Below are 22,986 nucleotides of genomic sequence, written 5' to 3'. Positions count from 1 at the left end.
AGGAGACCAAGAAGTTGCTTCAGAGAGAGCTATTTTTAGCAGCTCAGCGCCCCCTAAGATGTCATCTGTGTGGGATGCAGGAGGCGGTTTCCCTGTTTCATTGTTTCTGAAAACCAGATGGACATTTAGAGCTTTTCCCTCAAGCTCTTAATGATCCAGAGATCGTTCTTATGAGCTATTGGGTGCCACAGGAGGCAGGATCCAAGCACAACTTGGTTTTCAGAATCTGAAGACCAGCGGATTTGTCGTGTCAGTGGTGATCTGATTTTAAATCCAAGTTAGGAGAAACAGGTAGCTGGTGAAGTGCAGACCCACGGAGTCTGTTGCAAAGCATTCTCCTCAGTCGTCTCACTCGATTCCATAGCAGCCCTAGAAAGTACATTCTCCCCATTTTGCTTATGACAAACCTTATGAGAGGTAGGGGAAAGGAAAGTGTGTTTTCTGAACACCTGCCTTGCTCCAACCACTTGCAAGCCATGGTACACTCATTTATTTTAACCTTACTCTTGTGTTAGAGCTTCTTCCCTCCAAGATGAGTTGTCCAGAGTTCTACAGCTACCAGCAGTACACTGGAATTCAAACCTAGCTTGTCTGATCCCTGTCTGCGCTCCCTCCACAGCACCACACTGTCCTGGATGTTTGGGAATGGGGTGCCTCTGCAGGGGACCCAGCTCTTCTGTTGGTTTTTATGGTTATTTGAAAGGTAGAGTGACAGAGAGGAGCCTTCCATCTGCTGATTCACTCCCCAATTGGCTGCAACAGTTGGGGCCAGGCCAGGCTAAAGCAGGAGCTTAGAACTCCTTACTGGTCTCTCTGATTGGTGTTAGGGGCCCAAGTGCTTAGGCTTTCTTGGGACTCAAATCAGCATTCCCATATGGGATACTGGTATCACCAGCCCTAGCTCAGCTGGCTGCACCATAACGCTGGAGCCTGTTTTGGGTTTTACAGGCAGCTTTTCAAGGCCAGCCTAGCTGATGTCCCTGAACCTTTACTTCTTCTAATGTGTAAAGCCTCAGTCATGTGTGAAGTCCCTCTGCTGTTCTGGGGAGAAATGAAATATATTCTAATCATGAACGAGCAGGAGGTTGGGCTTGTTCACATCCAGGCAGCTTCTGGGTCAGCTGCCTAAAAGATGCCGTGGCACCCAGGGAGGCCTTCCTCCACAATGAGTGGACTTTCCTAGATGGCAAGTCTGCCACCCTTTCCAGGGCAGAGGCACCTGGCACCCTATGCATTGTTTCCTGTGCAGCCCAGGGGAAAATATCTCAGGACAAAGTCTGTTTTTGTAACTACAATGTATACAACTTGACACAGATTCATAGTGGTAATTTCAACTAACGTTTTTATCCAACAGAGTTTCAGTTCCTGCATTCCGCTTATGGTATGAGAGCTATTTTTCCTCATCTGTATTTCAGCCTATGAATGTGTTCTCTCGTAACAATGGTAGCCCCCCCCTTCCTCCCCAAATCCCCTGCCCTAGGCTTGGGCTCCCCCAGGTGGCTCAGCAGCAGTTCCTGAAGCATGCAGGAACATGTCTGATGGTGCAAAATCATGGGTTGGAGACACACGCGAACCGTCTTCTAGGGCAGCAGCGAAGGACCATGGCACTAAAAGGCATCTCTCATCCTAACCTGGCTGCCAAATGAAAACAAATCAAAATTCTAGGGCCTATTTGTGGCTCTTCTGTTGGCCTTGCAGCATCCTCTATAAAAAAAAAAAAAAAAAGTCCTTGGATTATGCCTATTAGAACCCAAAAAAACCACTCTGGCCCAGGATCAGATTTTCTATCTCCATTGGCAGTCTGACATGTTTGAAGACCTGGTTGAATATATAGAGTGTGTTCCCTTAGCCCAGATCTTGAACTCTGGGCGTTTTCCTGGGTGGTGAGAGGGAGCGAGGGTGCCTACCATGCTAATAAGCTGGGGACCAGAGCTGGGTTCTCTGGGCTGTGTGGACTCCAGGCCCAAGGCACCACAGGAACTTCTGGGCACCTGTGAGGGTCCCAGCAGTGTAACTTGATTAGGTCCTTTTTGTCGTAGACAGGAAGGGACCATGGGAAGGACTTGCCACTTCCCCCACCCCTCACCTGGGCTGTGCTGCTCAAGACCGTGTTTTTGTAAAACCCTTGCACACTTTCTCAACCTGGAATTATTTGGATGCTGGAAATTGGATCTGTGTGTGGCACATCTTTCAGGAGATGAGCTGTGAAATTTCTCCATGCCCCTGTTGTGGCTGTGTGGTCTTGGGCAACTTGCTAATGTCTCCAGACAATGGATAAAGTGTTTTATCCCACTTGACCTCTGAGGCTCCTTTAAATGCTAACAGCTTGTCTTATTATTAGTCCATGTTTGCTAGTCACAGGCCTATTTGTCTTATCATTTATGGGGAATCAGTTTTGGTCTGCATCAGGGTGTATGCAGTTGGACAGAAGACTCCATCAGAAGTTAGGGACACTCGCATGTTCCCTGGCCCTTGCAGGTACAGCACCTAAATGGATGGAGCTCTTTAGTTACAGTATGCTGTGTGCCAGGCCCTAAGCTGGCCATTTGAAGATACAAAAACCAGTAAGACAAGGTCCCTGTTCTCAGGAGCTTATGGATTAGTGGCAAGACAAGCCATCAAGTACAGGGGTGTCTGAGAATCAGTGGAACTGGGATGTCCAACTGTTGAGGGGTCTTCAGCAAGCTAATGAAAAATGCACATTATGAAAAAGCTATGTATAGATTTTAAAACTTTTGCACCAAAAGTAAACATCTTTTAACTGCATTTTTCCACAAACTTCTTGAAGTACCCTCCTATAGAGGATGCATGAGGGAAGGGCCTGTGGTCAAAGCAGGAAGAAGAAAAGATGACATAGTGGGGGTGAGCCTTCAGCGCGTGCCTGATGCATTCGTGTTTACCAGGTGGAATTCGGAAGACAGGCCGCAAGGGCTAGTGAGCAGCGTGGGACAGACGTGGGGGGGGGGGGGGGGAGGAAGCACCCTCTGCTGGGAACAGTAAGCAGTTTGCACGGCTGTAGTGAGAGTAAGACAGGAAGAGTAGTCTAGGCGCAGCCCCATCCTTAGGACTCGATCATGGGGTGCCGAATGCTACACAGGAGTTCAAACTTCAGCCTGCAGGCAGTGGAGAACCATGAAATATTTTTAACAAAGCAGGGGTTGTGATTGGGTCCAAATCTTAGATCCAAGACTTGGGCTGAAGGTTGGAGGTGAGAGGGTGCAGGTTTCAAAGCAAATGAACAGTGAGGAGGCAGCTGCTGTAGAGCTGGCACAGCTGTGGGGTGAAAGAGCAGACAGACACCAGCACTAGAAACCATAAGGCTGATCACTTTATTATTCACTCTCACATCAGTACTATGAAGCGGTCAGGGACGATTATCATTGCCATTGTTAAGACAACAAAGCTAAAGCTTAAAAGGTTGAATGACTTGCCCAAGGTCCCACAGCTGATACATGGCAGAGCCCAGGCAGGAACTTGCTTTTTCCTGACTCAGTGCATGGTTCAGGATGATGGTCCCTTGCTGCCTCTCCTCCTTGTCAGTGTGTTTAACAGATTGTTCAAGTGTCAGAGGGCGTGAGGGCCCCGTGTTCGGGGAAGTGAACAACCCAGCACCTGGATGGGGGCAGCGTGCTGTGACTGGCCGTGGCCCCTCACTGCCAGGGTTTCTTTCACTCTGTCCCTCTCGACTGAGGGATCACACACTACACAGGAAAGGGGGTCAGGCACACCAGACGGCAGTGGATAACTAAACAAGGTTTTACATCCAGATAGACCATTTAACTACTGCTCAGCTCACAACAGAAAGCATTTCCAGGAAGCGTATCTTTCACCCACGCAGGCAAGCCTGACACAGCCTCCTTTGCCACCTTGCCTCTAGAAGCTTCGGTTGGGGTTGTCTTCATCCCGCAGCTGAGCTCTGGATCATGACCACCAACAGGATGGTGTGCTTTAGACTTGCTCACGGAGGAGCAGGGCCTTAGAGTAACAGCTCCTGAGGTGAAGTTCACAGCTAGTCGGCCTTTGTTTCATATTTCTACATTTATCTAAATTCTTCAGATATACTGAGAAGTACAGAAAATAGTGGTGTTTGTTTTCTTTAAATGGAACCAGAACAAGCCAGCTTTTATTCAGGAAAATGTCTAGTGTAGCTCACACGAGGAGTTGGGAAGGATAAGCGAAGGCGCAGTTGCACTGGCTTCTTCCCTGCTCAACTGGATCGTTGTTGGACTGTGTATCATGCTGTCTTGTTCACTCCCTGGTTGGCGTGTGGCTGTGTTGCATCCCCAGCTAGACCCCAAGTACTGTGTGTGCAGTGACCGTGACCCACGCGTGTTCCTGCTCACTGTGGCGCTCCCCTCAGTGCTGAGTGCAGTACAGGCCTCAGTCACTCTGGTGAATTTTTATGTACTTGTCACAGTCCTTCAGGCTAATATCAGTTATGGCAAAGGACACACGACTTGGAGGGAAAAACTGAAATGACACAGGCCCTCCGCATTCCTGCAGTCAGAGGCAGACCTCCTGCTCCCTGGTGGAGTCCCTGACTTCTCAGAACTCCTGTTTCACGTTACAGGGAGTCGTTTTGGATGACCACAGCTTCCCAGCCATGTGGAGTGGCAAGTCCTAAATTTGGACACTATAAGATTTTTCAACACTAATTGTATTCTTTAGTAATTCCCCTCCTGTTGCCTTCCCTCCCCAACCAGGAAAAGACCAAGGGAGTTGCCTAAAGCAGACTCCTCCTCCTGCAGTATCTACAGAGCCCTGTCTGGCCCTGGACCCTGTAGGGAACTCTGCTGCATCTCCATTGCTGTCGCCAGAATTCTCCTTTTAGTGTCACTTTCCTGCCCATGATTTCTTCATTTCTCAGCATCTGCTGTATATATTGCGGGCCATTAATGCAAGCGCAGAGTGAGCCCACAACAGCTACACTCCTAGCCTTGGGTCAACAAAAACAGCAGAGTCCCTGACCTTCTTTGGCCTAGTACTGAAGGAACCAGAGGGCACCCTTGTTACCCAGTTGGGCCGAGGCCATGACACCCTTGTGCTGGTGGCAGTGAAGAATATATGCACTCGTGCCTCATCCACACCACCTCGCCAGGGCAGCCCCACCCCGCGCTGGGACGCTCTAGAACAGCCCATGCCTAGGCCTCCCAAGACGTTATTTAATTGAAAAAGACACTGTGGAAATCATGCTTTTTTACCATAACATTTGGATCAAGAATGTTTTTCCTCTTGAGTTTGAAAATACAGCCATGAGCATGCTTAACTAAGTTCAGGCCTTTCCTTCCCAACCCCAGACCTGCATTTCCTCTCCCCTTCCCTTCAGCATATCCTGAAGGTAAGTTTCCTGAGGCAGTCCCCACCCCTAGAACCTAAGAAAGAGCGTCGTTCCAGTTCTGCAGGCGAGCTCTGAGTCGGCATGGAAGCTTCTGCAGGTCTCTCACTGGGCCTCCAGTTTCCTTTCCACATCTCTAACTTCCGAGGTGCCGTTTCAGGGAGCACCCTATGTAACACCTCAGCAGGATAGTCAGGGCCAAGCAGAGGAGTGTCTCCCTGGCCCCTGCTGGGTGTCCAGGAGAAGGAGTGAGTGACAGTGCCCCTCTAGGTACCTAGGCTTGGTGCAGCCTCAATGCCACGGCTCAGTCCCTTGAGTAGAGATGGTGGTCCAGCAAGGGCCTGTACCCTACTAGTGGTCTCTGGGCCTCTCTCTCTGGAAGCCCTTTACCAGATACACCTGCAGTGACATATCTGACAAAATGGAGTGCCCAGTTGATCTCTCCCAGTCACTAGCCAGAGGCTCTCAGGTTGCTGCACGTTGATGAGCAAGTGACTGACGAATATCTAAAAGCCTTAGAGCAGGGCTGTCGTCATGGTTTTAGTAGTGGCCAGAAAATCCTAACTCTCTCAGTCTAAGTTCAGATGTCCCCTGGTGTCAGGTCATTTGGCAGCTCACTCCAGCGCTCCTCCCAGCCCACTCATCTGTCTCAGATGCTGAGCCACCCTGTGTGTCTGATCAGGCCCCCGGGTTATATGTTTCTGTCCAGCACAAGATCCTTGCTTTGTGTCTGTGATTGGTGGTGCCCACTGCTTACTTCTGCCTAATGTCATTCTTGTGTCTTCCCTTAAGCAACTCTGCTGATGAAACAGGCCTGGCCACAGAATTCGTCTTCCTGTGGCACCGAAGGCACCTTCCACCTCCCAGTGGACACCGGGACCGAGAACCGAACTTACCAGGCATCCTCCGCGGCTTTCAGTAAATACAGCTCCTTCCTGTTCCCCTTGGTTGGGACCGATTTGTTTCTTAGGAAGAAAGGCAAAAAAACTTTTAAAAAAAATGACATTTTGTAATAGAAACACTGTTTTAAGAAGTTCTCCTAACTCCTATAAAAACTCAGCCCCCCTCATCCAGGAAAGATGGCCCTCTGTGATCACACTCCCAGCTTCTGGGAGACACAGAGCAGTGAAGGGGAAGAGGCAGTATCATGACCAATTAGTGAGATTCGGGAATGGCTATTAACTGTGTTCCAGAGAAAGGAGAGAGGGCTCCTCCCCTAGCACAGGCCTTCTTTACCATGGCACTGTTGGTGTCTGGGTCAGATGATTCTGTTGGGGAGACCATTCTGCACACTGAGGTGTATTGAGCTGCACCTCTGGCCTCTGCCCATGAGATGCCAGAAGCAAAGCCCCATCGTGACATCCACAAACTGTCTCTAAACATCCTAAATGTCCTGAAGGGGGCAGAAGAGACACTCTGCCCTGTGGAAGCTGCACTGGGGGAACAGAGTGTGCACATGGAGTCTCAGAAGCACAGCATCTGGCCAGACTGTGCGTCTTGAGGCTCACTGGGGGAGCTGAGGCGGTCACGTACACATCTGGACTTTCACACAACATGACTCTGCCGGGGAAATGAAGAACAATGTTCTTTAAAGATTATTTATCTGACAGGCAGAGAGAGATCAATCTTCCATCTGCTGTTTCACTCTCAAAATGCCCACAACAGCTAGGGCTGGGCAGGGCCAAAGCCAGTTGGGTGAAACGCAGCCCAAATACTTGGGCCATCATCTGCTGTCTCCTAGGCACATTAGCAGGAATACTGGATGGGAAATGAGTAGCAGCCAGGACTCAAACCAGGTGCTCCAACGCAGGATGTGGGTGGGTGTCCTGAGCCGTAGCTTAACCTGCTGCAGCACAGTCCCCACCCAGAGTGGCATTTTACTCAGTATCAAGAACTTTGTACCCTGTTGGAGCTGTCCCTAGAGGAATCACTGGTGCGTGCTTATGCTTATTTCTTAGTTTGTGCCGGCAGGGGCTGGACAAGCCCTCAGAGAGATGTACAAACAAGGGCTGCTAGTGGACTAATAATTCACTGGATCACAGACGAAGCAGATCAGAAGAATTTGTGAGTTTTTTCTTTAAAACATTCAGTGTCGTTTCCCCTGGCTGTCAGCAGCAGCTCTGTGACATAACTGACCTTTTGGGGAATATGCTTTCGTGGTCTTACTCAGTCTGCACTGCAGCTCTCCGAAGTCAGGAGGGTACATTTTCAGCCCAGTTTGAAAGCTGAGGCTCAGAAAAGTAAAACGCTCAAAGTTAGCCAACTAGTACACAGCACACCTGGAAAAAGGTATCTCCAGGTTAGGATTCTGTTACTGCTTTTTCATGAAATTGGCTTTACTCTTTAAGAAAGGGATGACAGCCACAGGGAGCTTTTCCAGATGGCTCAGGTACAGTTGAATAAAAAGACTATCTGCAGGTGGATGTAACAGTCTCTCTCACATCCACACATGTGGGTATGGGTGCACCTGGACGTCCCTGTTGGGGCACAGCAGAAAAGGCCAGGAATAGGAGCCCCAAGAGCTGGATTCCAGGCTCGATTCTGCTGTGTGACTTTAAATAATTCTCGTTCATACTTGGGACCTTGGTTTTTCAAAATGTAAAATTCAAGGATTGGCTGAGACCATTTCAAAGCTCCTGTTAGAGTCCTCGGGTTCTCACTTGGGGCTGTGTATTCAGAATCTACCAGCCCCGTTGGGACCTGCTCTCCAGCTGCCCTCGCCAGCAGTCAGCTAGTGGAGGGGGATGCTTTCCCTCCAGAGGCAGCCCTTCCCACAGTTAGGTGGCCGTCAGCTTTCAGGCCTTGCCTTCTACCACGTTGAAACCTTCCTCAAGTCCCATTGAAATCCAGGGCACTTTGAGAAATTTGGTTTAATTTCAACCAGACTCTTTCTAAGCTGGTTTGTAATTAGGGACTCCCTCTTATGTATTCAGCATTAGCATCAAGGAGACTTAGAGGTCAAGGCAAGATTCAGACATAGAGCTTTGTTTTGTCCAGACATATAAATCTGATGATCAATAAACCAATTAGTCTAAAAGGCGTCTGTGATGTGAGGATCAATGCCTTTGAAGGTGGCAGAGACTGTACAACTGGGAAAGATTTATGACAGCGAAGAAGAATTGGAGAGCTGAAAAGGTTTTATCTTGCTAATGTACACACTCTATTACCCTATTTGATGGAGACCCAAATTATGGTTGGGAGCCCGTGACACAGAACAGAACAACATAAACAAAGCCTCTTTTACAAGGCAGAGCTGGGACTTTTAGTGGTTGAATTCCTTTTTCCCTGCTAATAATGCCTTTGGTGAAATGTAGACACAATGGCCAACATACCAAATGCCAGAGGCTGGGCTGCTGAGACCTTTGACTCAGAAAACCCAGCTCTGCGCGGCCGCACTGTGTAGTCTCGGGGGAGTTGTTGCTCTCCTGGGTATCCAGGTTCTTCCTTCCAAAGGGACGGGTTGAAAGGCCCTAGCATTCCGTCGTCCTCCTGTGACCTCTGACTCAGGATTCCTTTTAGGATAGGCAGACCTCCCTGAATTGAGTCTAAATTCGTTCAGGTAAACTCCATGAGGTTCTTCTGCGGCAAGCCCGACCGTTTCTCTTACTTGCAAGCACAGAATGACAAACTTGATTTTTGTGATAGCCAGAGTAGGCCAGCTGCAGCTCCAGAGGCATTTTCCGTACTCCTCGAGGGCATGGGCAGACCCAGCAGCGAGCTGTGCAGAGTCCTCTGCGATGATTTCCTCACGGAGCAACTCAGAGGGTGTCAGCACTGGCAAGGCCCACCACTAGCTCTGGTCCAGAGGAGGAAACCTGCTGGGAGAGCAGCCACACAGCTGGGCAGAGCCTAGCATGAGCCACCCTGAGGACCACTGTGGTTAGAGTCCCGGGTCCCCTGCGAGCCATGGCCGCTTTTGAGCTTCTGTCCACTCAGCTGTGAACGTCGGTGTTAGTGACCACTGAGCTCTCTTCTGGCTATGGACGAACTAGCAAGGCCGCCACCTGCAGCCCCTCTCTCCAGCTGCCAATGGTGTTTTGGTTACGATCTGTGTTTTGTGTGTGTGTGTGTGTGTGTGTGTGGGTGGGTGTCTTCCATACTGTGAAGAAAGGGAAACATTCTCAGACAAGGTTATCCTTAGACCTGGAAACCAACCCCACCATCTTTGCGAGGATGGCCTCAGCACTTGGTAACATGATGTCCTTCTGCCACAGAGGGGTAGCTTCCCCAGGGAAGCGAAGAATTCTAGAGCATTCCCCAGGAGCATCACCAGCCTTGTCGGCTTGCTAACTTTAAAGAATCGTAAAACCATGGCACTTTAAGCTATAACGTTTTAGAATCTGAGATCCCTGATGCCTGTGTTCCCAGTTGCAGACCCTAGGAGTCCTAAGTTTTAACTTCCTGTCTCCTGGAGCCTTCAGACCAGTCCCTGCTTACATACTGTCAGGACAGGAAGCTCCCGGCCTCACTCTAGTCAGAGAGCCTAGTAGCTAACCTCACGACTTGCAGGCACTGACTAACGAATGTGCTCGTCACAGAACTGTGACGTGGGTGCCGTCGCCATGTGCACCTCACAGATGAGGCGGTGGGTGTCTTCTGCGGCTGTTGCGTGGCAGAGCTGAGGTGTAGACCCAGGTGAGTCTCCACACCGCCACCAGCCACCACTCCATGTGGAGCTGAGAGATGCGCGGCTTCCCGCGCAGGGCTGCACAACCTGCTCTCCGCCCCGCCAAGGCCCTGCACACTTCATGTTGTTCCTTTAAATCAGGGCTGGCAAACTTGGCTGTGAAGGGCCGGGCAGTGGGTAGTTCAGGCTTTTCGGACTGTGTGGTCTCCCTTTGCTGCCACCGAAGCAGGGAAGGAGGCACAGCCCACACACAAATGCCTGGCAGGGCTGGGTTACGGTACAGCTTAACCCCAAGTTGCAACTGCAAACACCATGACTGAAGTCTGTGGTAACACAGACTGGGGGGATGCAGTTTGAGAGCCTCATCTCGAAGCTTCAGTTCACCCCCTCACTGAAGGACGCAGCAGGCCCCATCAGTGGCTCCTTCCAGATGTCCGCAGGCCTACACCCCTGCCCTCCCCACAGCGTCCGCTAGGCATCCGCTCCCCTGTGCCTTGGCCTGCTTGCATCCCCCTTCCGCGTGGTTTCTGCTTCTGGTACCTGCGCTGCCTTCTCTCCGACGCCTCCTCCCCACCTCATCCTCCTTGCTACTTATTTCCCAAGCAGATTTGGCCACAAAACCAGTTTTTTTGTGGAACACACGCTATGGACCTGTAGGTGGGGAAGCAGAGGGCGAGTTTCAGGGAGGAAGACAGGGCGCCTTTTATAGCAGCTCCCACATCCTCCCGAGTCAGCAGGAACGGGGAGCGCCCGGCAAAAGGCTTTGTGCTATGGTCTGAGACGGTGGGGACTGTGTGGTAGCCTTTGCTTGGGCTGGGGGCCAACGAGACTCAGGATCTTTAGGAAGCAATCTTCATTCTTCGCCTCTGTATTTCACAAAAGAAAGCAAGGCCTGGACACTTGGCAGTGATCCCCACAGATGGAGGTGAAAGCCAGGAATGAAGCCTGGATCTCTTCTCGCCCAGTCAGGTGCCCTCCGCACCCTGCCCTTGGCTCCCCTTGCAGCTGAAAGGGTCCTTGGCAAGTGTCTCATAGGTGAGAGCTGAAGCCCAGAGTGCACGGTAGTGACGGCCAGACCTGCCCGGGATGGAACCGTGATCTACCTCCTCACTGGGGCTTCAGAACCAAGACCCCCTCAGAAAGAAGACACGGAGCCTTGGGAAGAAATTCCTAAAGGGACGAGCCCTTTCTGAGCCCCGGAGCCTCCTTGCGTACCATGAGAGGGCTGGGAACTCGTAAGGGCCAGCTGGCCTCTAGAATGGCTGCACGGGTGATCCTGTGAGGACACAGACTCGCTCCCCAACGAGTCCCGTGTCGGGCTTCCTCTGAGCAGAGTCTCCACAGGCAGTTCCGCCTGTGTGCATGGCCACCTCTGGCTCCTCAGCCCCAGCTGGTTCCATCCTGGGAGATCTGTGGGCTCTTTGATTTGAGGCCTTCCAGGCAGAGGTGGCCCTCCTCAGACCCCAGGAGGAAAAGAAAACCCAGCTCTGTAAAGCAAGGGCTTTTAGCATCCCCGGGAGGAAGACCTCTAAATGCTGTTTTGAAATTCACCTTCCAATCTGCTGGGAGGAAGCAGAGCAAGGTGGAAGGGAGTTCAAATCGGGAGAGAGATTAAGGAGAAAAAGAAACAGAGACAGCAGGTAGATAGGGCGCAGGACAGAGCCTGTGGGCTGCAGGGCTTCTGTCTGTGTGCACCTGCCCAGCTCAGACAGCACAGGATCCCTGGCCGTCAGAGCTGACAAGTCCCATTAGAGACCCTGTGCTTCTGGCCACTTACTTTATAGAGCCCTGAGGCCCGGAGCTGTCAAAGGTGCCCAGCGTCAAGCGTGCGGCCCTGTGCAGCAGGACTGAGGGAGCTGCCTCTGGGGCCAGGGCTCTCTGGGTGAAGCCCCGTTCTGTCTGTTCTCATCTGTGTTTCCATCCTGGATTCAGCCCCTCCATGTCTGCAGAGCCGTGACTGGGACCTGCTGCCTTCTAGCAATGTTCTTCTGCCACTAATGGAAGTCTCTCTCATTGCCTTGGTACAGGATATACTGCGGGGACCCCTTACAAGGTCCCGCCGACCCAGAGTAACACTGCTCCACCCCCCTACTCCCCGTCCCCCAACCCCTACCAGACGGCCATGTATCCCATCAGAAGTGCCTACCCCCAGCAGAATCTGTATGCCCAGGTAGGTACACATGGAAGCCTGGGCCCACCTCTGCAGGGAAGGGAGCCTCCAACCAGGGAGGGAGGTAGGGAGGGGAAGAAGAGAGGAAGACAGACCACTGTTGTGTGGTAAAGCAGCAGCCCTCGGCAGCCCCCGGAGTCCTCTCGATGCACAGCCCCGATGTCAGAGGGGCAGGCGCACAGAGACGCCATCTGAGCAGGCGGGGAAGCTGAGACCCCTCTGAGGGCTTGCTTGTTCAAGGGTGCCCACGCGTCCTGGGCTGTTCTCCCTAACCCCTGCCCCTGCCCTTTCTTGAGAACATCTGTGAGCTGAGCAGGGAGGAGAAATGCCCTCCATGCCTTCGTGTGCCCCGGGCTCCCTCAGCTGGGGAGCGGGCGTGCACCACGCTCTGCGGACCGGGCGTGAGGTGGGCCGCATCAGCTCTACAGGAGGTGTGAGGCCCAAGGAGAGCACTTTTCCAGTTCAGAAAACAGCGCCTTGTAGACGAGGACGTCACCTTCTCAAAACTAAAACAAGCGGTCCGTTTGCTCCTCGTGGTGGCGGCTCTGGCCCGTGCTCACAGACCCCGGGGTTCCAGCCCACATGCCGAGGTTTGTCCTCATTCAGAATCTTAGGGTGCACAGGAAGCAGCCCTGGGACCCAAGCGGCGGGAAGTCACCTCAGACCTCGTCTCCATCCTTACCTTTTTGCCTGCAGGGAAGCAGCCAGAGAATCCTGGGAAATGCTATTAACTTATTATCTTCTGATGTGTAGATGCCAGCGTGGGCACCAGCGTGATGGCATCGCGTCACCCTTGCGATAGGCACAGCGTGCCGCAGCCCCGGTCACGTGGTTAGTCACCGACTGTGGTTCCTACCTTAAACTTTAGGCAGCTTATAAAGGTGCACTGCGATAAGGCACAAATGCTTTAAGGTGCTATGATGAGGGTTAAGGAGGAAGAGCTGTAACGGGTAACGTCAGACATCGCAGCAGCTCTCGGAGCAATGCGTGACCGATGTGGGGCCTTGTTTCTCAGACCAGAAGCTGAGCCCAGCACTGACCTGACCTCCATGGTGTAGTAAGACAGACAAACCCAGGGCTTCTCTGCCCCATCCCTTAGGGTCTGGAAAGAACACAGGCTCCCCACATAACACACGCATCCAGTCCCAGCGCTCCGAGAGCCTGCGTGACCTCAGCCTCTTTCCCCAGGGAGCCTACTACACACAGCCGGTATACGCTGCCCAGCCCCACGTCATCCACCACACCACCGTCGTCCAGCCCAACAGCATTCCCTCCGCCATCTACCCGGCGCCCGTGGCGGCCCCCCGGACCAACGGCGTGGCCATGGGTATGGTGGCAGGCACCACCATGGCAATGTCTGCAGGTGAGGGCAGCATCCGCCTGTGCGTGCATCCCCGTCCTCCAGGGACTCGTGCCGGGGCATGGCTCACAGAGCCCGTGCTGGGGGCTCAAGGGACCTAGAGGAAGCGCCCTATAGCTGTCTGCTGGGTGAGGAAGCACCGAGCGAGGCCTCGAAGGGGGACTAGAGAGGGGCAGGGGAAAGACGCGGGTGGCGCTCAGGGAAAGGCTGTGGGCTTGGAAGGGAGGCCATTGGCAAGGAGACGATGCGGAGGTGACAGAGCAGGTGGAGGCCTGAGCAGGGAGAGCCTGAGCTGGGGGAGACGTTCCGCCTGGCTGCTGGGCAGAGGCCGGGTCCCAAGGGAGACAGCACCGCTACCGTGGTGGTCGCAGCAGGGGCCAGAGAAGCGGCCACAGGGCAGTGCTCCTCAGCATGAGGACCTGGAAGGACAAGGGAAGCAGCAGTCCCGCAGCCCCTCCCTGTTGCTGGCTACGTCAGAGACCAGGCCAGAGCCCTGCCGTTCAGGAACTTGCGCCTGGCGTGGGGGAAGCAGATTTAGGCTAGAGCGGGTGTGAGGAAGCCCTCCAGGGAGCCGGCGCCTGGGAGAAACGCGGAATCCAGGGTGAGCCTGAGCCGCGGCTCGCTGGCCACCTAGAGGCAGAGGGTGGAGGGCAGAGCCGGTTGGGATTTGAACCCGCACCTCCTGTAAAGGGTGGTTGGGGCCAGCCAGGCCTCGTTCAGGCCCTGGAGACCAGATGGCACGAGGTCGCACCAGAGCCCTACCTGCAAGCAACACCCGGGTCGGCGTGTTCTGTCAGTGTGGCGTGTGCAGGAAGGGAAGCGTTCGCAGAGAGGTGAAAGGAAACCTCCGAAGAGTAGCGGCTGACTGAGCTTGGACAGGAAAGGGGAACCCGGCAAGGCGGGGCCAGGGCCAGGGTAGCCGCCTGGCTTCAGCCTCCACCCCGTGCACCCAGGACGGCCTCGTCAGGTTCTGCTTCTCTCCCTGGATACCAGGTACCCTGCTGACTACACCCCAGCACACCGCCATCGGGGCACACCCTGTCTCCATGCCGACATACAGGGCCCAAGGAACCCCTGCGTATAGCTACGTGCCCCCGCACTGGTAAAGCCTGCAGCCCACCCAAGTGAGTGGCATGGGGTGGGGTGGAGTGGGAGGAGGGGAAGGAGGGGGAGGGGCTTGCATACAGAACCACCTCCAAGCCCCAGTGGGAGTGCTCAGGTGCTGCAGGGGCAGGCACAGCTTCCTGCTCCCAGGGCCACAGTGTGTGTGTCCTGTCCTTGGAGTGGCTCTGAGGTGAGGAGCAGCAGTCCTGTTGTCCCAGTGAATACCAGATGTGCATCAGTCAGCAGTGGCCACGGAGCTGGGACGGCTCCAGTCCCTGCTACTAGATTCTGCACTCTTCACCATGGGCCTCAGACTTGTTAACCACAGCCCCATCCTTCCAATGAAATCCTGCCCAACGGGACGTTCGCTCCGACTGGAGCCAGGCCCCAGCTTCCTTACTGCCCGCAGCATCCCCCGCCTCTCCCCTGCAAGCAGGGAGCAGGGCAGGAAAGGAGGCGCCTCCACTGCGAGGCCCTGGCGAGGTGGGGGCGACCCGCGGCTCAGTCACCGGGACTGACGGCTGCCCCTTCCTCCCGCAGGCCTGGAGTCACACATCGTATGCAACTACTCAAGTCTTACACCGGTGCTGGAGCAGCTCCCTAGCAGCACCGCCTCTATCCGCAAGAAGAAACAACGGAAGTGCAAGGGTCACTTTATGCATCTTTAATGGTTTTGGTTTTTATTTTTGGTTTTTGTAAAAGCTGCTTTTTCTAATCTCCTGCCTCCCCCGGCCCCGACTCGTAGCTGCCGCCCTGCCAGCTCCCCCCTCCCCCTGCCTGACCAGCCCGCGTCCTCCTGCTCCTTTTTCCCTCCCAAGTGTCCTGTCCCCGGGGTCCCAGTCTGGTGCCAAGCAGAGTGGAGTTTATTGCGATGGTTCAGCCGAAGGCTCGGTGCCACGTGAGCAGCGTGGCAGATGTGGCCCTCGGCCCAGGCAGGAACTCTGAGCTGCTGAGCAGGCCACGTCTCTGGGGGAGCATTCCTTTTATGTTTTTTCCTAAGCAGAATTAATTCGGGACTTCACTGTGTCCCGACATAGGACCTGGAATGTCTTCCGAGAACCATCGCAACAGACTAGGAACAAAACCACCTGACTGGGCAGGAGTTATTAGCAGCTTCATACCCCAGGCTGAACACCTGGTCTTGTCTTTGGGAGAATTGGGGGGGTGGGGCGGGCAGAGATGGGAGAGGTGCTGCCTGAGCGTCTGGGCCAGGACCTTCTGGTTTGCACAGTGACGGTAACTGACCTGGCGCTTCCTCACGAGGGGACCTGACCTCAGGCCTGCCAAGCAGCTGCAGCGTGGGGGACCCCACGCTTGGGGTCCCAGGTCTTGGGAGGCCAGGCGCCCTGTGTAGTCCCGACCTCAGCCTCTGAGCCCTCCCCCATTCTGGCACTGCTCTCCCTCTCCCTCTGCCCTTCTCAGTGCCAGGGCTCACTTGGCTGTCTGTGGGGCAGGCAGGCCAGCCAAGCTCTTGGTTACCTTGTGCCATTCACAGCCAAAGTGAAGGAACCACATTCCAGGTGGGTGCTGGCGGCTCTGAAGGTCAGGATAGTGAAGGAAAAGCAATAGCAATAAACATTTCCTAAGACTCATGGAGCTGAAGGGGCCTCAGCAATCATCTCCTCCATTCCCGTTTGACAGACGGAGACTCGGGCCCGCCCTGGACCTTGCAGCAGGTTAGCGTTAGATGCAGCCCTCCCCCCAGTGGCCTGCTGCCTACAGAAGTTTACCTGGGGATGGATTGGCTTGGTTTTGTGAAAATTAAGTCAGCAGCACCCACACCCGGCGAGCTCAGGAGTGGGCTCTGGGCTCCCGTTTCTGCTCTCTTCTCCCACGGACTTCAAAGGTGGGGACTGAAGACGGGGCAGAGGCCACACAGGGGCGGGTGGCAGGAGCAGAAATTGCAAATGAAGAAAGTCCACTTGGAGATTCTGTGAAGACATCTGGAGCTTCCGTCCCGTGCCTGACTGCCCTTCTAGGAGCAGGAGCCGATGGGCTTGCTGGAAAGGACAGGCCCTCGTCCCAGAGCGGGGAGGGAGTGGGGACTGTCAGGAGAAGACGGGCAAGGGGCCCAGGAGCCGCGGCTCATCTGGGTGAAGAGGGACTTCTGGGACGCGACGGCCCTCCCCGCCTCAGCCAGGAGCCTGGGCTGCCAGCACCACCCTCCTCCAGGGCCGGGCGGGGCCTGCAGCCCCTCTGGGACGGGACAGGAACATTTTACTGTAAAAATGGGATCACTGACAACATTTGGGACTTTTAAATAATTATTTTCACTTTAAATTCATGCAAATTTGGATATAACCCAACCCCTATCTCCCACAGCTCCCTAGAGGAGAGAAAACAAGGAAAGCCCTGGGCCAGGAGGACCTCAGGCACCATTTGGCCACCCCCAGCAAGGCCCAGCCCCTCAGCACCCGTGGCCAGAGCAGTAGGAGAAAGGGCGGGCTGTGGAGCCGCCGCCAGCGGCCCAGGTGCCGGTGTGGGATGTGAACACAGGAAGTTTCCCAGTGTTAACCTGTGCTCTGCGGATGCCTCCTCCCGCCCTCTGGTTTTGTGAAGGAAGGTGAAGGTTGTCCTAGATTATGTCATACATTTTTAAATGCCAAAATAATAATAATAGGAAGCCTTTGCATTGGTCAGGTTCTTCACAGATTTCAAAGCACTTCACAGCCTTTCATGTACCGGCCCTGCAAGACCGGGTCAGAGTTCCTACAGCCATTTGGTAAATGAGGAAGCAGGTTCTAGCAGGACAGGAACGCAAACCCAAATGGGCAGAATGCTGGTATTCTACAGGCTTCCCGCCACCTCCTGCCTCCGGGGGTCTGGGGTGGAACCCGAGAGGAGAAACTGCCTCACAGTTCAGAGCAGTTGAACCCCGTCATCGAGTTTAACCACGTGAAGTAGAGATAACTCCTCCCACTTGCTAATGAGCGACAGAGCCCCTGCACTCCCAGGCTGTCTGCACACGCCCTACAGCCTGATCCACGCTCACTACCAAGGCGTCTGTGCTCTGTACCCATCTTAACCCTAGAATGCCTCTCGAGCTCAGCTGGCGCCCCAGGATGTAAGTAAGCAGGGCGCTGTGCGAGTCCGTGGTCCTGAGGAACCCGCGCCCAGCACCCCAGCCGTCTGGGCGGGTTTGCCCCTTGCTGTTGGTAGAGATCTGCAAGTCTTGCCAAGCTGGGGGAGTCAGCGCAGAGGAACCAAGCCCAGCAGATCCGGGGCAGGGCAGGCTCTTCACAAAGTCTCATCTGGTGGGAGCACTGTGGGTGGCATCCAGGGGTCATGCCAGGCAGGACGTCAGAGCTGGAAGGGCCTTCTCACCGTAGGAACGTGGGCAGGCAACACGGGACAGGGGCTGTGCTCACGTGACAGTGAGCTGCAGCACTGGCCACGTGCAAACCCGCAGCACATCCCACACCACACCACTGCCCTCCCACGGGCTACAGCACCTTGGTGGTCAGGGTCAGCCACCACCAGCCCTCTGGGCCTCTCCCACTGCTACCTTGACCCCCCTCTCCTCACCAGCCGGGGGCCAGGAAGTTCAGGTTTGGCAGCTGGATCGCCTCAAATAGTGAAAGCCTGAACTAGAATCTTTTGCCAATTTTATTTAAATACTTCTTGAGTTTCTTGCCCTTGAGATGGGACAGTTGCTGTTCCTCCCCTCTCCGATGACCCTAACGTGCTTATCCCCCACCTGAATTTTCAGGACACATACACCTGCCTGTCCAGAGCTTTTTTGGTGCAAAGTACTTTGATGCCGATTGCCAAAATCCCCATTTTATAGATGAAAAACCTGACTCGGAAGGCTTACGAAGCCTGTCAGAGGTCACGCGCTCACAAGTGAACGAGCCAGGTTTCAACTCTGAAGACCTGCAGCTCTTTTGGCTGCTGCTTGCCGGGCCTCTGGGCGCAGGCATGAAGAGGGAGGGGCTATTTGCCCCCACCAGAGAAGGCGGCGGGGACCGGGGAAGCTCGGCCAGGCAGGGCTGGTTCAGTGCTCTGAGGACAGCGCAGGGCAGTTGAGAATTGACAGTGAACAGCCGAAGTGAAGAAACTTTAGGGTCACAAATGCCCAGGCTGAAGCTACACTCGGCAGCACACGCATTTCTCTGTGGAGAGACCCATGTCCCTGGGAAGCCTGCACGTTGCCTGCCGCCTGGGAGCTGGTCTTTGCAGGCTGTAGCCCTGAGGAGCCAGAGGTATCTCCAGACTGCTGTCCCGCAGGCGGGACCAGGGACCTAGAGAAACGCCAAGCCAGGAGTCCGCGCACGCAAACATTCCACATCTGAGGCCTCCCCTCCCAGAGACCTTGCAGTACTTTGGTGGGCGGGCTTTGCTGAGTAGGACAGGTGCCCCCACCCCGTGCTGGCTCCAGCGAGCCACTGCCTGAGCCAGGCCTGGAGCCCGAGAGGATAGGCCCCACACACTGCGGCCCTGTGGCCGGGACACCTCAGTCACAGCTGAGCAAAGTACGCTGAGACCCTGCTTCTCCGTCTCAAATGCCACCGTTGCACTGCAGGGCACACAGCTCCCAGTTGCTTGGCAGGCACGGGAGGCCAGAGGCGGGCAAGCCGACTGCCACCGCACGGCCCTGGGGAGTCCACAGAGGGAACCCGGCCAGGCCCACCGAGCGAGTCCACACCCGAGGCTGCCTGGCTTGTCCTTTACCCATCCCATCTCCTTCGCCTAGAAACCCACTTCTGAAATTAGCACGCCGTGGTTGCAGTGCCCAGCCCAGGCGACGCTCTCTGGCAGGCCAGCTTCGACATTCCATGGCCAGCCCTGCCTGAGCCACACGTGGGTCCCACGCCCTGTTTCCCCCAGGTGTTTTCTACTCGCATACGCTGTTGAGGCCAGCAAAGGAGCACAGGATTGGGACTGGCTGCCACCGAGGCAGCAGAGGTCGGGGCGGGGCTGCACCTGTGGTCCGCACGCGTCCTGTCAGCAAGGCCCTCCCCCCATCCCCTTCCTCAAGAGAACAGCTGTAACCACTTTGTAGATAAGCCCCAGCCTCCTGCAGGCCTGGGCAAACCGGAGCCTCTCCGGGGTAAGCAGGGCGCTGCTCCTCCCCCTGCCCGACGGGAGGCACGGCCAGGCCTCCGCAGCATGGAGTGGTGTGTGTGGTGGTCTGCGAGGCCCGGGGGCCCGGCCCCTCCCGACCTGAAGCATCCGCATCTGTTTCCTGTCACGTGGCAGAGAAACCCATTCTCCTGGCCTGTACCACCCCTGTGAAGAGAGCGCTGTATATGATTTTGTATTTTTTAATTCATTTTAATCTACAGGTTGGAATCTAATTTTTAAATTTTATTGGAACTCACATTTTAAAAAGAAATAAAACATTTAAAATAATAATAATAATAATAAACCTTTGACGGGTGTCTTCCAAGTAGTTCAATCAGAATTTTATAGGCGTTTTGCAAACACTACCTACAGCGCAGAGCTTGCGAAGCCCCAGGGCCTCCTGTGTGTATGAAGTGTAAATCGGGTTTGGTTTTATCGTTTCAGACTCTTGGGTTTTTGTTTCGTTTTGTTTCCAAGATCAGATAGTGATCACTGAAAGATTGAAGCCCAGAATTTGTAACTATGATATTTACTGTAAGTTGTAGAACATGAATAACTATTAAAAAGTTTCCAAAAAAAAAAAAAAAAAACCGCACACACAGAAGTCCTAGGTGACCAGACTGAGTGGTTTTTGGGGGAGGGAGACAGAGGTGGGGGCGACCATACTGCCACCTCCCGGTCCACCTTCTCTCCACTTTGATCCTGAACTTGTTCTTGCAGTCAAGGCCCTGTGGAGCCTGAGCCTGCTCCTGGCCCCACTGTAGGGGGGCGGCACCGCCTTTGCCAAGACGCAGGGATGGGGAGGGACAGAGCTGCAGCTCCCACGGGTCTGGCTCCAGAGCCGAAGCACAGAGCCCCAGGTTCTGCCCTTCCCGGAAGTGGACCAGGCCTGCGCTCGCTTCACAGGTGGACTTGGCAGATGGGAAACAGAGGGAGGCGGCTGCGGGAGGCCACAAGGCCTCCATCCACACAGCTGTCCAGCTGAGTTTGCCCTCCTGAGCCCCCTGGGCGATACTGCCCCAGGCCAGGCCGGGTTCCCCTCCCAGGCCCAGGCCTCTGAAACTCCCCTAGCAATTTATCTCAATTCCTGAGAAAGACCAAGCAGCTTGGCCCGACTGCTGCTAGAATGACAGCTCCAGCTCGGTACCCCTTGTTCCCCAGCCCTTCTCCCTCAAACCTCACCCCACGCCTCTGCTTCCTGTGCGGGACCCAGCGCACAACTCACAGGGAGGGGAAGGCACCTCCAGCCACTCGTGTCGCTGGGGCCAGTTTCTGAGCGGCCAGCAGGGACCTGGACCGCAGCCCCCAGCAGTCTGGCCTGTGGGGGAGGGAACGAGCAGAGTGCCCAGCATTAGCTTTTCATTATGGCAAAGATCGGGGAGAAGCTGCTTGCAAAGGACAGAGGGTTATTCTGGCTCATAATCTCGGAAGTTCGCAGTTCAGAATTGGCTGCCCCGATGGCAGGGGTGGCGGTGCAGAGGGAAGGGCGCAGGCGCACGCAGGAAGCAGGGACAGTGACCTGGTGGAGTCCAGCCTATGCAGCCAACTCTCCAGGGTCAGACCTCCAGTGGCCTCAGCACCCGCTAGGCCCAGCTCCTAGGCACCCAGTCGGCTCAAGTCCCCACCCTCTCCCAACAGCGCCACCCTGGAGCCAGACCTTTAACATGCAGACCTTCATGGGGGGCTCCATGGTGGACACGCCTCCACCCTGCTGCGACGCAGCCCCTGCTTCCGTTCTCAGGCGGGCCTGGTCTCTGCAGCTCCAGTAGGCGCTGTTCCCGTGCGCGCAGCGGCTCCAACCCCGCATTTCTGCCTGGCACGGCCCTGCAGCGGCCCCACCTCTGCTACAGGTCCCTGGGCCTGGGCCACCCCAGGGCTGTCCAAGACAGCCTTTGAAATCTATCTACATGGAGGCCTCGGTGGCTCTGCGGTCTGTGGAACTCGGCCACTCTGAGGCTGCGTGCCGATGTCCGTGGCGCGGGGTTCAAGGCTTGGCCTGGCACACTGCCTGCAGCTGTCCTGGGCAGGCGTCTCACCTGGCTGGGCTCTCTGCCTTCCTGCAGTCTCCACTGTGCATCGCCTTGTGGCACAGCACTAGTCTCCCAGGATTTGCAATCCCATGACCCCATGCTTCTTCCATTGAGCACTCCTGCGAAACCAGCACCACTTGGAGGCCGCAGAGGTCCCGCGCCAGCAAGAGCTGCACCTGCGCCCCCTCAAGCTGCAGCCTCGGCCCTGGAAAGCTCGGCAGGCTGCCCCCAGGGGCAGGGATCCCAGCTCTCAGGGCTGCGTCAGGAAGGCTCCCTTCCCTGCCCACGCCCAGGGTGTCCCTGCCCCGAGCTCTGAGATGCCCTCGGGTTCTTCGTCCGTCCTCTGGCCCCAGAGCACCCGCCTCCCCCTCACCTGTGCCAGTGTCTTTATCAGCTCCTTTCTCCACCTCACTTTCCCCCCTCCCTCCTCCAGCCACGCTGCACTTTCCAAACCGTCCTGCTCGATTCTCACTGCAAATCTCAGCGACGGCAGCCTGGACCCCTGGCTGCCCAGAAACCTCCAAAACACAGCGGCCCACGAGATGGAGCACGGTCTCGGGACACGGACGCCGAAGAGCCAGGCTCAGCCACCACGTGACAGGGACTCACGCGCCCGGGGGCAGCCCCATCCGCACGGCCTCTACTGTCCACGTTTCTGCCAGCGTCTGGCCCGCTGAGCTGTCAGCATGCCCGGGACGCTCTGCGCACCGCGCCAGGCCTGCTGTAGCCTGCGCCTCTGAACCCTCCCAACCGCTTTCCCGTAATCACTTCCGAAGTCACACCCGCAGCCCCTCTCTGCACGAATGGTCTGATGGTCATCCTTCCATCACTGGCCTCACACACACCTGAGAAGCTACGTAGGAAGGAGAAAGGCTTATCTCGGCTCACGGTTTCGGCAGCTCACAGCCGCGATCACGCAGCCCCAGTGCTGCGGTGTCTGATGCGGGCGTTAGACAAAGGAACAGGTGCAGGCGAGGACCACGGGGCAGCCAGGAAGCAGAGGGCCAAGGCCACTCTGGCTTATATAGCGACCCTCTGCGAGAACTTCCACCCGAGGGCCCGCCTCCACTGGGCCTGAGGACCTCCGCTGGGCCCACCCCTCAACACAATTGGCTGCAGCCTTGGAGGGGCACGTGGGCCTTTGGGGGCCTCCAAACTAGAGCAGAGGTCAGGCTCAGAACATTCCTGCCCCAGAGGTCGGCCCAGAGCCCCCCTCCCCGCCCCCACCCCGAGGCCGCTCCTGAGCTCCAGCTGCGGGGGGGGGGGGGGCACTGGACGCCGCAGAAAGGTGGGGAG

At 55.5% G+C, this 22,986-nt stretch overlaps 1 protein-coding gene across 11 annotated transcripts in view; it reads left to right on the top strand.

The window, feature by feature from the left end:
• FAM168A (family with sequence similarity 168 member A) overlaps window positions 1-19,964 on the top strand; it is a 195,098-nt gene extending 175,134 nt beyond the window's left edge. For 5 of the 11 annotated variants that reach the window (XM_008264278.5, XM_008264251.5, XM_089330575.1 and 2 more), the window contains 6 exons: window positions 1,355-1,381; window positions 6,128-6,253; window positions 11,990-12,132; window positions 13,321-13,495; window positions 14,486-14,616; window positions 15,137-19,964. In XM_008264278.5, the coding sequence (XP_008262500.1) occupies window positions 1,355-1,381; window positions 6,128-6,253; window positions 11,990-12,132; window positions 13,321-13,495; window positions 14,486-14,598 (584 nt within the window). In that variant the 3' untranslated portion in view covers window positions 14,599-14,616; window positions 15,137-19,964. The remainder of the gene's footprint in view (window positions 1-1,354; window positions 1,382-6,127; window positions 6,254-11,989; window positions 12,133-13,320; window positions 13,496-14,485; window positions 14,617-15,136) is intronic. The other 6 variants (XM_002708711.6, XM_089330582.1, XM_089330585.1 and 3 more) reach the window with 2 other exon arrangements.
• Window positions 19,965-22,986: the final 3,022 nt, after the last annotated feature.

The sequence above is a fragment of the Oryctolagus cuniculus genome, chromosome 1 (assembly GCF_051225735.1).
Source record: "Oryctolagus cuniculus isolate XC-2025 breed Fujian yellow rabbit chromosome 1, ASM5122573v1, whole genome shotgun sequence".
Lineage (NCBI taxonomy): Eukaryota > Metazoa > Chordata > Mammalia > Lagomorpha > Leporidae > Oryctolagus > Oryctolagus cuniculus.
This window is presented reverse-complemented; position numbering and strand designations above follow the sequence as displayed.